At 34.7% G+C, this 17,217-nt stretch overlaps 1 protein-coding gene across 12 annotated transcripts in view; it reads left to right on the forward strand.

The window, feature by feature from the left end:
* CEP170 (centrosomal protein 170) overlaps positions 1 to 17,217 on the forward strand; it is a 138,107-nt gene that overhangs the window by 87,657 nt on the left and 33,233 nt on the right. For 8 of the 12 annotated variants that reach the window (XM_057727396.1, XM_057727399.1, XM_057727405.1 and 5 more), the window contains exons 11-14: positions 6,981 to 7,130; positions 7,266 to 7,376; positions 9,912 to 10,041; positions 12,237 to 14,072. In XM_057727396.1, the coding sequence (XP_057583379.1) occupies positions 6,981 to 7,130; positions 7,266 to 7,376; positions 9,912 to 10,041; positions 12,237 to 14,072 (2,227 nt within the window). The remainder of the gene's footprint in view (positions 1 to 6,980; positions 7,131 to 7,265; positions 7,377 to 9,911; positions 10,042 to 12,236; positions 14,073 to 17,217) is intronic. The other 4 variants (XM_057727402.1, XM_057727403.1, XM_057727404.1 and 1 more) reach the window with 1 other exon arrangement.

Consider the following 17,217-nt stretch of genomic DNA (forward strand, 5'->3'; position numbering starts at 1 on the left):
TGAGAAAGACTTGTAATGAAAACAGAAAGCTAAATATTAAATGAAAAGGAAAAATTTGGTCATTGTAGAGGGCTTGAGGTTCCTTTGAAAGAAGTATTTCTCTTCTCCATAATTTCATACCGTAGACCACTTCTTCCAGGTACTTCTCCTTTCCTGAGTTTTGATTCCCCAAATACCTCTTATTAGCATATTCTCTCCCCTCATGGAGCCTTGTATCTGTCAGTGCTGATTCTGTAGGCAACAGATGGTAGGGAAGAATCCAGAACCAGGAGAACTATAACAAGACTGGAAACAGAATGAAGAACATCTATAGCAGTGAGTCAGCCTGAAGAAAGTCAGTGCTGAGAACCTAGATCCAGGTGTAAGCAGTTTGGAATAGAGCTATTCCAAACTCCGAAGTTCACAGCAAGATTTTAGATTAGGTCCAAGTCAGAGCCAGGAAACTGTGATAAACCAGAGTCAAAATCTAGGTAGCGAGTGCCAGTTAGAACACAAAGGAAGGAGGCATGTCCATGGTCCACTCAAGCACCCAGTCAGATGTGTGGAAACTAAAGAATAAGAGATCAGATAAGAACCTTGAGTAGTAAGAGAGGACCTTGATAACAGGCTGCATTTGGATTTTGACTTAACATTTTTTTCTACTTCTTGTCAGTCCAGAAATAATCTGAGTTAATGGGCCAAAGCAAATAGTGGTTCTTAATAGGTAGACTCTGACAGCTTGATTTTTCTTCCTCTTATACTAATCTTTCTTGCTGTCTTTCACTGAACAATTTTTTTAAAAATTTTCTATCAGGAGAATTTACTTTTGGTCACTGATTGATGCTCCTCTCCCCTTCTTAGCACCCCCATGTCCTTCTTAGGTATAGGAAACCCTATCCTGCTATATTAATTCCAAAGCTTCATAAGGGAGCCCTCACCTTTTTTCAGTCAAAAGCTTAGTATTTAATACGTTTGCCCCCATTTTCCTTTCTCTATTATTGTATGAAATCTTACTTATTTTCCTGCTTTTAAGGGACTTTCCACTTACTCTGCCGTAGTCTAATGAGCTCTTCCCTCTATGATTTTTTGGTTTGGTTTTGTTTTCTTTTTGCATGCCTACCTCCTTCTCATAATTTACTTTCAGAGGCTTTCTGTAACCACCCTATCTAAAAAAGCCCCAGCATTCCCCTCTTACTACCATGTTTGATTTTCTTATAGAATTTACCTCTAGCTAGTTTATTTTCTCTCTTTTCTTTCTAGAATGATCTTACTTGTCTTGATCATTTCTGTATTTCTTGTACTTAGAACAGTGCCTGGTATGTAATAGACAATAATTATCTTTTGAATGAATGAATGAGAAAGAACAATTTTTGACATGCTTTTTCATTTTTACCAATATTTGTATGTAATTCAGCAGTCTAATTCAGCGGTCCCCAGCCTTTTTGGCACCAGGGACCAGTTTCCTGGAAGACAATTTTTCCATGGACGACGTGGGGTGGGGGGGATGGTTCAGGTGGTAGTGCTGCAAGTAGTGCAAGCCGTGGGAGCGACAGGTGGAGCTTCACTCACTCACCCGCTGCTCACCTCCTGCTTTGCGGCCCAGTTCCTTAAAGGTCGCAGGTGTCTGTGGCCCAGGGGTTGGCAACCCTTGAGCTAATTTATTTCGGTGAATTTATAGATTGATTAAATCCAATCAGGTCTCCACAAACAGGTTTTCTATATTTTAAGTGCTGAAACTAGTTTATATCTTGATTCCAAAATAACATTAAAATGTGTAATTTAAAATCTTGTATGTATTTATAAGCTTCTCTTAGTAATAAGAAATATGAAAGCTGCAAAAGACTATAGGCTGTGTCAGAAGAAATGTCTGTTTCAGGTGAATTGCCTTGATTAATAGAAAACTAGAGATACCTTTGAGTTTCTGGCAATACCCACCTAACCACTTAGTGCTTAAAAATCTGTTTGGCAAGGAAAAGGTAAAATGGTCGTTGATAAGCATCCAGATTTTAGGGATGAAAGAAAGAATGCATGACAATGAAATCAGCTGTAAAGAGGAGAGAAATTGGACATTTTAACTGTAGAGGCATTAGATTAGACCTGAGTGTGATTTGAATATACAAAAGGAGGAACCAATAGAAAAAGAATGCTAAACAGTGATGGAAAGAGAAGAGATCCTGGCTTAGGAGAGAAGACTCCTAAGGAATGGGAAGAATCAAGGATATAGGATAGTTTCTGGGAGAAGGCAAAGATTTACCCAGACAGGTGAAAATGAAGAAGGTAAGGCCAGATGATGCCTTTTTTGAAAAACTGAGGTAAAATTCACGTAAAATTTACCGTTAGCTATTTAAAGTGTGCAGTTTATTGATTTTTAGTGTATTCACAGTGTTGTGCAACCATCAGCACCATCTAATTCCCAGACGTTTTCATCACCCTAAAGAGAAATCTCATATCTATTAAGCAGTCACTTTGGATGCCTCCGTCCCCCAGCTCCTGACAACCACTAATCTAGTTTCTGCATCAGTGGATTTACTTATTCTGGCCATGTCATATAAATGGAATCTCATAGTATGTTGCCTTTTATGACTTGCTGCTTTTCACTTAGCATAATCTTTTCAAGGTCTGCCCATGCTGTGGCATGCATCAATACTTCATACCTTTTTATGACTGAATAATATACCATTTTGTGGATATACCACATATTATTTATTCATTCATCCATTAGTGGACATTTGGGTTGTTTCTCCCTTTTGGCTATTGTGAACAGTGCTCCATGAACAGGCATGTACAGGTGTTTATTTGTGTACCACGAAAAATTATAAAATATCTCTCCTACCCCCATTCTGAACTCTTTTTTCTCTAACAATTTTGTCTGAATTTTAAATTTAACAGTTGATTACAAATGTGTAATAAAAATAACAATGTTAAACATTCAGAACCATTTATTCCATTCAATTTGTGGGATTTTGCATTTTAAAAATGAAATTAGGCTTTTATGGAAAATTACAAGTTTAAAAAATTCTCCTCTGTTAAATGTTCCTGATTTTGTTCCCTGATGTTAGTGGCTAGCATTCTGCATAGTTCTTGAACTATTTATGTGTGAAGTGATTTCCATAAGCCATGGGAACCTCAACTATTGATTTGAACTGGTAGAGACTCTGCTCTCCTTACCCAGGAAGTCCTTGCTCATTGTAGAAAGAGATGTTCTCATCATCTGAGGGTGAAACTTGAGTGCATTTTTCCTTAGACACTTTGATATGATCAGTATACTAATGCAGTACCATTCTTTAGTTATTTTAAAATAGGCCTACAAAAGCTTTATATTTAACTTATTATGCTTCTCATTTCTGTGGGAAGATGAATCCTGAATTTCAACTGATTTGGTGAATTATTTTAACTAATAAATAGAGGGCTATTGCTATTGAATTGCCATTTTGCTCTAAATTTGCATTATATTTATATGCCTAAGTCTTCTCCCTTCCCCTACTCCTTTTCTCACTTGTCTCTACTTTCTCTCACAAGAAGCAAGCCACCTATGTCAGAAGTTTCCAAATGTAATTTGACCTCTCTTTACAGGTATTCTGTAGGTGGACTATTTACCCCCGTGAAAGTTAATCCTGTGTTCTTTGGTTTGATATATCCTCATTCCCCCTTCCACAACCTCCAATTTCAGAATTAGAAACTGTGGACATTTTCAGTAGTCTGAACTTTTAAATAATAATGACAATAATGATACTATGCTAGTGAAAAACCAAGGTCAGACTTCTCATAGGCTTCGTTTGTGTTGTCCATACTAGGCCTTTATCATCTGAAGAATATTTAGTTTCTTTAAATTTGAAACTAAAATCTAAAACTATTGTCTGGTTCTTATAGATACATTGTTTTAACTGTAGAATACCCCTGCATGATTCAGATGACATTCTCTCTCTCTCTCTCTCTCTTTTTTTTTCCTAAGCTCCTGTTTTGGACCTAAGCTCCTTGAGAGCAATGACTAATTTATATATACGTATGTTAAATGCCCTATGGTGGCAAGCCCAGTGGCCTACAAATAATAAGTACCATACCTCAGTAAAGTTGTTAAAATAGTTTAAAGTAGCCAATGAGATATAGATGTGAAATCCCAAAGTGAGATGCCACATGTCATGCACATATTCAAAAGAAAAGATTGAGGCCATGTTCCATAATTCTATCTTCTTACCTTAAACCTAGAGTCTGTGGGAGGGGTCACAGGTCACTAGAGATGCGTGTATAGGAGAGAGCACATGAAAGCCACTCCCAACCCCTAAGATAAATGTTATCTTTAAACTGCCAGTCATAGCTCAGAGAGTGCAAGTTCACAAAGAAATTTTCTGTTCCCATACCACTTCTCCTTCCTCCCCGTGCCCTTCAGAAGAATTAAAAACTGACTGACAGACTTGGGGAGGAGGGTTCCACTTAGGAAGCATAAAAGTTGGACAGATATCTGATCTCTCTCCCTTTCTCACTTTAGACTTCTAGCCTAAAAAAGTTCCTACCTGAGTGAGAGACACCCTGTTTTTATACTTTATCAGGTTTGGGGATTTGAGCCCTGGTCAGAGTAGAGACGAGAAGAGATTCATGAGCCTGGGTTAGCATACTGTGTTTGAAATAACCCTTAAGCCATCTAGGAGGAGAAAGTGCAGATAGGTGAGCAGCTGTCTACAGTTGGTGATTTAAGTGAAGCCTTGCATATGGATGGAATCACCTAGGGACAAAATCTAGGTGAAATGAAAAGATGAGAAAATCTAGCAAACTTGGTCTCTGCTTTGAGGAGCTCTCAAGTTCTGCTTAAGTATTATACTGCATGTCAGATTATGTGTGCTTTTTTAGATATGAAAAGTATTAAAGCTTTACAGTACATAGGATAACTGTTTCTGTCTTTTTGTTTTCACATGAAAGTTGTGGATTTTTTGTACCTAGACACGAGAATGACAATTTGGATTTCAATCTGAGCTAGTTATTACTATCATTAATTTTTCAAAACATTATCGAAAATGTAGGTATGAACTTTGAAGGCTTCTTTGCTTGTACAGCAGTCCTTCAGGCCCTATCACTTGTTTGGGAAAGAAATCACTACGTCTCTGACAGATATATATGTGTAGCTATCTCTGATGTTTTAAGAGAAATCTGTAGAAAGTCATCTGAGTACTCTTTCTGTACAACTTCAGTCCCCTTCCCCAAAAACATTAGTTCTCTGTGTATGTGTCTTGTTATCATTTCAAAAGTGTCAGAAGCGATTTGGAGAGATTTAATACATTTGAAACTGCTGGTGCTTAGATATTTGAGGAAATCAAGTTTTAGAAGTCCATTTCAAGTATGGATTAGAATTAAATATCATCAAGTCAGAAATTAACTGAAGGCAGTTTATAAATTAACGTCAGAGAGATACAACATACAAGTAATGTGGTTATTTTTATCTTTCACTCCCAAACTTGAGTTGTAATTTTTTTTCTAGTAATTATACAAATAAGGAAAATAAATTTCAGTGAATGTGGAGTTCAGTGACTTGAGTTAGAAATAAGTTTAAAATTTTATTTTAAGATAGTCACACATAACTTAGTGGTTCTGATTTCTTTATAAGTGGGGTTGAAGGCAGAGGACATGCAAAGGTATACTTAGCATGTTTTACTGCTATTCTTGTTGAACCTACTAATTCTACTGTTCAGCAAAATGAAGCAGATTTGTTTTTTCCCTTCTGTACACTGTGCTTCCGTATATTATTAAAATTCATATTTGATTTAAAGTTAATCATACACGATTTGCTCTTAAAGCAAAGATAATTTGAATATTGAGTGATTCAACAGAATATTAAATCATAATTCTTAAAAACTATACAGTTATATTTGAATTAAATATTAAGTTATGCCATCTAGTGGTAACATTTCCAAGTTTAGTGAATTTGAAAATTTGGTATCTGCTTTACTAAATGTGGACTTCAGAATTTATCAGATAGGTGTACTATATCATTAAAAAGTTTTCTAGAAAATAGTTTAACCTGAGGGTTTTTTCCTCTTTCATTGAAAATGAAGGCTCTTTGGTAATTGCTAAAGATCCCTTCTATAAAGTGCTAATTCAGACGTATATTATTCTTGATTGTAGTAATTAGAGCCACAACTAATACCTATAAATAATAAGCACTGGGAAAAAAGTAGACTTAATAGTAAAACAGAATGTTAAAGTTTATTTAGTTATAACCTTTTTCCAGTCTATTCAGGGCCTATTTTGTGCCAATAAATGCATAAGACTCAGGTAACTGCCTTTAAAGGCACATGATTGGTTGTTAATTTCTGTGTTTAGAATATTTCAAAAGCGTTGACTGTAGACAACCTTCTTATTGCAAATGCTGATCTTTGTGAACAGGCTCAGGAATCTGCATTTCAAACAAAGGCCTTTAAGTTTAAGAATTATGTTATATTCTGTATAAAGTTTGAGAATTATGGCATATTCTATACAAAGATCATACAATAAAAACTTACTTAGGACCTTAGAAAATTGTATGTATAAATTTAACTCATATATGTAAATGTTAAGCATTTGTTTATATGCTAGGGAAGGAGCAGATAAAATCAGCCATACCTTTAAGCTTCCAACATGCTTCTCAAAAATAATAGAGCAAAGAGATAAGCTGAAAACAAGCTGAAGAGGTGTGATACTCTTTCCTAACTCTTGACATTACTATAATGCTTGACATTATTAACGTCTTTTAACAAAGCAGATGTAATATTCTGAGTATTTCTTATTTATTATCAAGCAGTACATTTGCTAAATGTTTAAAAAGGACAGTTACATCTACATAAGCTGTCACTGCCCTGATTTCGTTTCCAGCTGTTACTCCTATTGGATGTACCCTATGATTAAAACAGGTTTCCCTCATTATTGAAGTTACCTATGAAATTAACTTATTATTTGCCTCTGAAGTTACTGATAATACTCACATATTAATCTGGTACCCAGACTTCATTTACAAAATAATTTTCTCCTCCTAGGTATTTGGAGTAGATGACAATCAAGATTATAATAGGCCTGTTATCAATGAAAAACATAAAGATTTGGTAAAAGATTGGGCTCTCAGTTCTGCTGCAGTAGTAATGGAAGAAAGAAAACCACTGAGCACACCTGGATTTCACAACTCAGAGGTACACACATCTTCCTCATATTTTTTACATGCACAAAATATAAATTTTTATCATTTGTAATTAATAGCTGACCCTTGAACAGCATGGGTTTGAACTGCGCAGTTCCACTTACACATGGATTTTTTTTTTCACTAGATATGTACTGCAGTAGTACATGATCCATGGTTGACTGAGTCCAGCAGTCAGGAACCACAGATACAGAGGGCCGACTGTGAAGTTACACATGGGTTTTTGACTGCACAGAGGGTTAAAGCCCTTATTCCCCCCACCCTCCCACCTTTGTTCAAGGGTCAACTGTATATTATTATAAACAATTGATATATCCTCTTATAAAATACTTTAATATTCTTTTGTCAGTGAGTGAAAAATGTTAAATTTCAGTAAGAAATTAATGAGCTATATGCTCATGACTCTAAATGACATTATGAGAAAAAAAAAATATACCGTGCATATACTTTCTAGGAGGTTATGTATTTGGAGTGGAAAGATCTATCATGCCAGGAAACATGTACAAGGTAGTGCCTGATAGATACAACTTATAAACCTAAATAAGTGCCCGTGTAGTACAGCCCGGATGTAACTAGAATAATGTGAAATTAATTGAGTGGCTTGATTAAGATAGTTTTGGAGTCGGTGTAGTATAGTAGAGCTTCTAAGACTTGAGTGCAAATCCCAGAACTGCCACATCTAAACAGAGTACCTTTGAGTCAGTGATTTCCCCCTCTCATTTTCAGTTCTCTTATCTATACAAATGGTATTTTTTGATAAAAACCTATTTACAGGGAAGGATATGAAGCATAGAAAAGACCCAGCATAGTAATTGCCCGAGATTTATGCAGTCAAAAACAAATGTTTATTCCCTTTTTGGAAATGATATTAAAATTTCATTCTATACTGATATGTCAGAAAGAAATGTAAAAAAAAAGTATATGGCTGAGAAGTATTAATTATAATTTATTCAGCTAACAAGATCTAACATTCAGTAGAAGCTTTCTGCGTACCAGTTTACAAGTGATGAAATTGAAGTATGTAGAGATTAACTTGGTCAAGAGCTTAAAACTAGTACCTTGTAGAGCCAGAATTTGAACCTTAAGAAGACTTGATTTCTTAACTCATTCTCTTATTCATTATGCTATATTGCCTTTCAGGAAATGAGTTAATTTAAAGTATACAAATAGTAAATAAATATTAAATATATATAAAAGAAAATCTTAAGGTATAAATAAAACAAAATATAAATGAAGTATTTGTGTGAAATGTAAGTAAAGTATTCTTTATAGACAACTAAATACACCTATATGTTTGCTTATTAATGTAAAAATTTTCCCTTTATGGTCTATTATTTCCTGAAAACTATCAAAACAATTATTGTATTTTAGTATTCTTTTTTCCTCCTTCATCTTAGAGAATTTTTATTTTGATTTCTGTTTTACAAGATGCTTAATTTGCTTATTGAAAGCAAGTGATACGTATTTGAAGCAATGTTTTAGTACTCTGATAATCTAGAAAGGGTGCTGGTGATACTGAACTTGTAGGATTCCCTCTTCTCCTCTCTTATCTCCTCAGCCCATGCCAAATAAATTTATATATAGCCCGAGTATGTACCTGCCTTTGAAGGAGTCACCTAAACAAGCCATTAGAATAATCTTCACAGAATGAGTCTACGTAAATGTGTGTCTTTGAAACCCACCTTGTTGTGGGTATTCCTAGCATGTTGTGAATGGCTCTGGTATTCCCTTCAGTCGCAGAACTGTGAGCAGCTTCCATGAAATCTTGAAGGGAATTCAAAGATTCAGCAGGCTTTGGTATCCTTAGACTTAACCATATGTATATCACTATGTATACAACTTAGTATTTTAACCTGTTATTCTTGAAATCATATAGTATATGGTCTGTATGAAATATTTACTTTATCAGTTTCTAGCCTGTCATTTGACACTTTTAGTAAAATATAGTTTAGAATAATTCAGAATAAAATTTGGTCAGAGCTTTCCATTTCTTTTTTGTCATTACAGGTGCAATACTAAGCATTGGCTTAAACGTTCAGTGAGGAAACGATTTTTTTCTGTACTCCTAGATCTTCCATATTAAATGCCTCGATTGACCTGGTGTTAAGAATTTCCAGTGTACATCCATAAGTCTGTGGAAGCATATCATGAATTAAATTCTATTTCACACTTGACTAAGCACTTGCCTTAAGGACAGACCTAGGCAGGGGCAGGTTATACAAAAATTCTTAAAGGTTGAGTGATTTCTAGTTTGTTCTGGAAATATTAAAGTGTTATAGAAAGAAGCCTAAAGCTTTGGGCTTGTTTTTGAAATCCCTAAAGACGTTACCTGGCAGATTTAGTACTCCTTGAGACTCTGGAACCAATCTGATCCATGGAAACATTTAGAGGGCTAGAGAACAACTTAGAAATGGGTCTTTAGATCCTCTATTCTATAGAATGGTGCAGAACTAACTTCACTGTGGTAGCCACACTGCTATTGTAATACCCTGAATTTATTTAGCAGCAGTAAATTTTAAGCTCTAAGAGTTTATTTTAGTACCATTGTTAGTACTTAATAAGTATAGAAAATTATACTACATTCACAGTAATAATGTTGTAGTTAAAAGAGATGCCTAGAAAATCTTCAGTTTATATAAGAGGAAATTTAATAAATGGTACTATATCAGTGTGAGATTTAAATATTGCTTTGTATGATAGGTTAAATGGAATTCTCATGAGAATCAGATATGACCAGACTAGGTCATTTCATTCTCTTATTTCTCTCCTTTAGGAAGGCACGTCTTCATCTGGAAACAAGCGTTGGGTTTCACAATGGGCTAGTTTGGCTGCCAATCATACAAGGCATGGTCAAGAAGAAAGGATAATGGAGTTGTCTGTACCTGTTGTTCCTTTAGAGAATGGTATTTTCTTTCCTTCTTTGTTTTTCGTGAATCATACATACATTTTTAAAATACTATAAACTAAATCTATATAGTGAGAAGTAAATTAAACCTCAATAAACATATTCACAGTCTCATGCTCATACTATATATAGATTTTATTTTCACTAAAAATGCAGATGTCATTAAAATATAACCCTAACCGAAGATAGAAATAATTTGTAGATGAAGCATTATATATATATATATATATATACACTCACACAAATTTATATGACTTTATATATATAACATATACATAAATGAAAATTTAAAAATAAGACTAACACAGTTCCAAATTATCCCATTCATTAGCACAACAAATATTTAAATGCCACTTGTGCCATATGTTCAATGAAAAAGAACTTACTTAATACATATTTAATTTACTTAATACATCTTTTGCAAATCTATGTAATATGATTTTTTTACCTTTTTATTATATTTCTGTGAACTGAAATATGAAGTTTCCTTAAAAAAATACAAAATTATATTAGATTCAGTTAATTCCATTCTTAATTAAAAATAAAACTTTCAAGGAGAATTTGTATGTGGCTTTTTATCTGTTTTCTTAGTTGCATTATCATTGGAAATGGAAATAGAAATTTATTTTGTCTTTGGCTTGTGGCACCCAAAAATGTGTTTAGGAATTTTATAAACCAGTAGTCAGCAAGTATTTGAGCAAGGTACACAGCGGTGTACTAGAAAGCTATATAATTTATCATAGAAAGTAGAAGTAATTTTTAATATTACCAAAAATCTTTGGTTAAGATTTTTTTGGTAAGAAAGAGTAATTTGCAGCTTGGTTCACATAAACTGATTACTGTATGGGAAACAAAGAAACTAGACAGCGAGGCTAGGCAAATTTACAAAAGAATCATTATAAAATTATTGCTAGCTGTAGAAAGCCAAATTCTACCCTTCTTATAAAAATTAATAATACTTGGCCTTCATTATTTCATTCCTGTTTCATCATGTTCTAAATGAACTTATTTAGATAAGCTGATAAATCCACTTATATCCTAAAATGTCCTTGTCAAATATCCACTGGGTGTGTGTTAGGAGCCAGGACAGTGTGAGAAATACTAGAAAAATACAAAAAGAAAAAATAGCTATTGCAGTTTAATACTTCAGGTAGCACTAAGGAGATAAGACATAACCAAATAACGTGATTAATTGCTAAAGTAAAGTTACATTAGTAAGTTATTAGGTATTTTCCTATATATAACCATAGCATTGCTATGAAATTTAAATGCTAAAATTTTAGAATTTTAAAGGGAGGACCCATAGAAGCTATATCTAGTATCTTTTTCCCACTCATCCTCAAAAGATTTAAGTGCTTTATATGTTAATTTATATTTTCCTAAAAAGATCCCTTTTCTTAGAAATACATTCCATTTATAGCAGTCAGGAAAGTCCTCCTTAAGTAGTATTCTCAAAGTCTCTCACATGGAAACATCAAAGTTATATATTTCCTCATTGGCTTCTTCGTTTGAGGCTTTAATATACAGAAGATCATAATTTAAAAATACCTCAGTTTATAAAATTATGGCAAGTTCTGTTACCTTTTTCCATGGTTACAATTTTTAAAAATCTTTTAATTAGCTTTGAATTTTTTTTAGAAAACCTTGTTAAAGTTTTACATTTTCTGTTTTACTTAGGAAATCCAAACTTGTCATCCTTTCAGTAGATAATAATGTTTATTAAAAACTAGGTATAGTATTATTCTTTACTATGTAATTCAAAGTATAGCAAATAAACAGTGTTTTTTAGGCATTATGTTTGCAATTCTGTATACTACATGGAGTACATTTTTTGTGAGCGAAACTTCACAGATGGGACCAGTCACAAAAGCAAGAATGAACACAGCGAACTTCTCTGCCATAAAACACATTAAAAGAAAAAGAGAGCAACAGATGCAGATTTAGGATCAGATGACCCTAATTTTCATCTCATACAATTTGCTTTCTTAACTCTCCTATTAGTAATCTACCTATTTGTGCATCTTGGCACTGTATTTTCTTTCTAAACTACACTGTCACAATGTTGGCTTATTTATTCAAAGTTTTACTTTATACTTAAGCCATTTCTTAACTTCAGAATCTAAAGTAATATGATACATTTTATTTTCACTTTTTTGCCCCAGTAAGCTCCTTATTTGTTGTTTTATTTTATAGATGCAGATATCAGTGAATCTGGTCTCTCAGTGAGAAGTACTGGCTCAACAACTTCCTTGGCTGGTCAGGGAGAGAGAAGGAGACGAACCCTTCCCCAGCTTCCAAATGAAGAAAAGTCTCTTGAGAGCTCCAGAACAAAGGTTATAGCACAAAGGTCAGAGATAGGAGAAAAGCAAGACACGGAACTTCAGGAGAAAGAAGCACCTACACAGGTATACCAGAAAGATAAACAAGATGCTGACAAAGCTCTGAATAAAATGAACAGGGCAATAAATGGTGAGAGTCTTAAAAGTGGTGGAGATAACAAAACCCTGCTTCACTTAGGCAGCTCTTATTCTGGAAAGGAGAAAAGTGAAACTGATAAGGAAGCTTCTTTGGTAAAGCAAACATTAGCTAAAATCCAGCAACAAGAACAAAAAGAACAGGCACAGTGGACACCTACTAAATTATCTTCTTCAAAAAATATTTCAGGTCAGATAGATAGATGTAGGGAGGAATCTTTTAAACAGGAGTCACAAGCTCAAGAAAAAATTCCAGGCCTTTCTACAAGCAAAGGAGAAAGAGTGATACAAAATGAGGGTAAGCGAAGAAAAGCTGAGGAAATTCTGAAAAGTCAGACTTCAAAGGGAGGAGACAAGAAGGAATCCTCCAAATCATTAGTGCGGCAAGGAAGCTTCACTATAGAAAAACCTAGCCCCAACATACCCATAGAACTTATTCCCCACATAAATAAACAGACTTCATCTACACCCCCTTCTTTAGCATTAACAACTGCTGGCAGAATACGAGAAAGAAGTGATTCTATGGATACTGACTCTAGTATGGACACAACCCTTATTCTAAAAGACACAGAAGCAGTAATGGCTTTTCTAGAAGCTAAACTGCGTGAAGATAATAAAACTGATGAAGGCCCAGATACTCCCAGTTATAACAGAGACAACTCCATTTCACCTGAATCTGATGTGGACACAGCTAGTACAATCAGTCTGGTTACTGGAGAGACTGAAAGAAAGTCAACCCAAAAGCGAAAGAGTTTCACTAGTCTCTATAAAGATAGGTGTTCCACAGGCTCTCCTTCCAAAGATGTTACAAAGTCATCGTCTTCAGGTGTTAGGGAGAAAATTGAAAAGAAAACAAAAAGTCGTTCCACAGATGTGGGTTCTAGAGCAGAGGGTCGTAAATTTGTGCAGTCCAGTGGAAGAATAAGGCAGCCTTCAGTAGATTTAACAGATGATGACCAAACCTCTAGTGTACCTCATTCGGCCATCTCTGATGTTATGTCATCTGATCAGGAAACTTACTCTTGTAAATCTCATGGAAGGACTCCACTTACCTCAACTGATGAGCATGCACATTCCAAACTGGAGGGAAGTAAGGTAACTAAATCCAAGACTTCTCCTGGAGCACCTGGTTCATCCAGTAAATCAACCACTCTCCCAAGGCCTCGACCTACCAGGACTTCCCTCTTGCGCAGAGCCCGACTTGGTGAAGCTTCAGACAGTGAACTCGCTGATGCTGACAAAGCATCTGTTGCTTCAGAAGTGTCCACAACAAGTTCAACGTCAAAGCCTCCCACCGGAAGGCGTAACGTTTCTAGGATTGATTTGTTGGCTCAGCCTCGTAGAACAAGGCTTGGCTCGTTATCGGCCCGCAGTGACTCTGAAGCAACAATCTCTAGAGGCAGTGCCTCTTCACGGACCGCGGAAGCCATCATTAGAAGTGGAGCCAGATTAGTCCCTTCAGATAAATTTTCTCCTAGAATTAGAGCTAACAGTATCTCTCGACTATCCGACTCCAAGGTCAAAAGTATGACCTCAACACATGGCTCGCCTTCAGGTAAATTGGATCCAGACTTTTTATAATATTAACATATTTCTTTTATGTTTTGGGACTCCTTTTTTAAAAAAGTTTTGATTCCCAAAATTTTCAGCAGAAAGGTCATGCTCTAGAGGGTTTTGTTCCTATAAAAATTATTTTTTTTAGCTTAGTAAATGAAAAATTCAGAAGTTATACACACTTCCAACTAACATCCTGGTGCAAAATAGTGGTTTCAAAATTAGAAGTATATTGAACCGATTTGGAAATTTTAATTGTCTAGTTGATGAGGTATCTGGATTTGTGTGTCAAAATTAAATTAGGAATTATTATCTGGTTTATACAATAGAAATTAATATTGTGTTTCTAAAAACATGTTTAACTTTTAAACATCCACATATAATTCTAAGTTCTTAGGAGTCTGAAGAAAAGCAATATACCTTTTATTACTCCTTTCAGAGCTAAATGAAATAATAAGTTATACCCTTTTTTCCTATTTATTTTGAAACATATTTTTTTAAGTTAAATCTATTTATAGTTAAGGCAGGTGAAAACTAATCCTTAATTTATTTCAGTGAAAGCAGATGGATTCGTGAGACAGTCACTAAGCACGTGGGCGAAAATGGGCTATAGAAATTTAACTGGTTATGAGCATTATTTCATAAGGTGCCATTATATCATTTAACTATAGTAATTAGCTGCCATTGATTGTAATAATTACAAAAGCTACTTTCTCCCCATCACAGTTAGCTGCTTCTTGCATATTTGTCTATTTATATACTTCATATTCAAAGTCGTAGCCAGTGAGAATACGTGTGACCAAAGAGTACTAAGACAGATATTTGTGTGTATCCTGTAAACATGTCCTCATCACTTCATAATCAGCCTCGTATGTGGGTGCGGCTGAAAAGGACAGTGAGGGGAAACCAGCTGTTAAAAGACTTGAAGGTTCATTTTGTCAGTCATCTAAGTGAGCCCTAAGCCTTGAGTGAAGAGTAAAGGGAAAGTTGGTATGCAATCTTCTTAAAAAACATTTTACTTCTATCACAATATAGCCTATAAGACCCCAAACTAGTGGTACTTTGCATGTGTTATTTTTTCATGTTTTGTTCCTCCTCCCTTCACTGCTGCTTTCCTCCACACCATTCACATTTCCATCTCTCTCCTGGTATGTGGGTGAGGAGGTGATGATCATCATGGGTGTAGGCTGAAGGTAGATAACGTACAGTCTTGATTCCAAAAGAATAGGTGACATTTCCCTCATCACTCCTGTCCGCCTTGTTCCTACACTTCAAGCTTTGGTCGGTGATTCACGGGTTTGTTGCCAAGTATTTTAAAAGTACTCTCAATTTATGTTTACCTTGTGTTATCTGTTGTTCCATGTGGCTCTGCTTCTTCAGTTCTAATTTCCTTTGTTCTGCATAGTATGGTGTATACTCTGATCAGATTTCTTCTGCTACATTGCTTGTTTCCTCACCTCATGTCTATTTAAGTACATAAAAATGTTTAAGTATTCTCTTGTCTTAACATAAGCTGTAACATAAATTGTATGTTATCAAGTAGCTTGAAACTCGGTAACTCTTCCTTCTGTGCTAGTTGTCTAGCTCTTAACAGGAGTGATCTGATATTATTCCGCAGTGTTTAACAGAGGGGCTTATTTGAGACACAAACCAAATTTGATTACTTCAGCAAGTCTAAGAAACAGCTGTAGGATGCCATACACACACACACACACACACACACACACACACACACACACACACAGAGCTGTGTATGTCTTTAAAGATATATTTTGTTTTCTGCTTCTTTGAAAACAGAACTTGATAAACATCTATGTCCAAAAAGTACCTTGAATTGCTTAATGAAATTTCCTAGGGCAAATTGAGGTATGTGATTTTGGCCTTCTCCATACTTACTAGCAGTATATTAAATAATTAGAGGCATGGAATTTAATAGTTTGAAGGGTTATTCAGTTTAGGGAACTAAGGCCAAGAGATGGAATAAGCTGCCCTGGTCGCATAGATACAGCAAGGACAGGTTGAGAATCTAAGGCTTTTAATTCCCAGCCTATTGCTTTGTATACCACAACCAGTCTAGCTCTGAGGAATAGTCTCTACTTGTGTGCAAGCTTCCAGAGGACAGCTAGACTCTATTGGATTATTATCAGGAGCATATATATTATAAGGCCAATATACAATATAAAGATTTTGGTGGTGTTCACCATAATCTTTGTAATTACGGTGTTTTACCAAGTTCATGTTCTCTCTTCCACCCTATTGAGCCTAAAGCCACATTGTGATCCAGGATTATATGTTCAGATTCTCTCAAGATGCCCATTTACAGTTTTGTATCCTATCGAGGACAATGACCAGGATCTTTCAGTCAGTAGTAACATACTAAAATAATTACATGAGGCAGGTAGTAAAAATTAAAACGAACAAACCTACTTTTTTGATTTTCTTAATGGAGGTGTCTTTGATATTATGACATTTCTACTTAATATAAATATAATAAATCTTGAATGTAAAAAGAAAATAAAAATTCCTAGCTTTTGAAATATGATTTAAAAGAATGTGAAGCCATACTTGTCAGTGTTGCTATACACACTATAAACTTTAAAGATGTTAGAAATATCTGAACCTAGAGCCTGTGATCTTGTCCAAATTGTTATATGTAAAAATAATTCTACAAAGCTTCAAATTCTGTATTTTAGCCTGTGTTAAAAAAAAAAAAGTTTTTCAAAGAAATGTATATGATAAAAATTAGAAGCATGGAAATCTCATATTTAGCAAAATTAAGAGTAAGGCTTCTTTTATGCCTCTTTAATTCTGATGTAATTTGCTTTCAGGAGTTTAGTTTCCCCCCCACCTGTAAAATTTCTTCAATAATCCTTCAATATGAAGTTATATTAAAATATCCCGATTTATTTTCATAAGATATTTAAAACTAAACACCCTGTTATCAAAATAAAGCAGTTGGTTTTCATTATGTTTTAAGTATACGTTCTAAAAATTTAAAAAATCATGTTAACATCCTTAGAATTCTTTTAGACTGTTTCTTTTCCCACTTTTTTTCTAATCCTAAAAATTTATAGATGGTAGGAGTTAAATGCTGGGCATGCATGGCTGGAGTATTTCTTCTCAGGTCAAAGACCAATACAGAACAC

The sequence above is a fragment of the Hippopotamus amphibius genome, chromosome 3, assembly GCF_030028045.1.
Source record: "Hippopotamus amphibius kiboko isolate mHipAmp2 chromosome 3, mHipAmp2.hap2, whole genome shotgun sequence".
NCBI classification, from domain to species: domain Eukaryota; kingdom Metazoa; phylum Chordata; class Mammalia; order Artiodactyla; family Hippopotamidae; genus Hippopotamus; species Hippopotamus amphibius.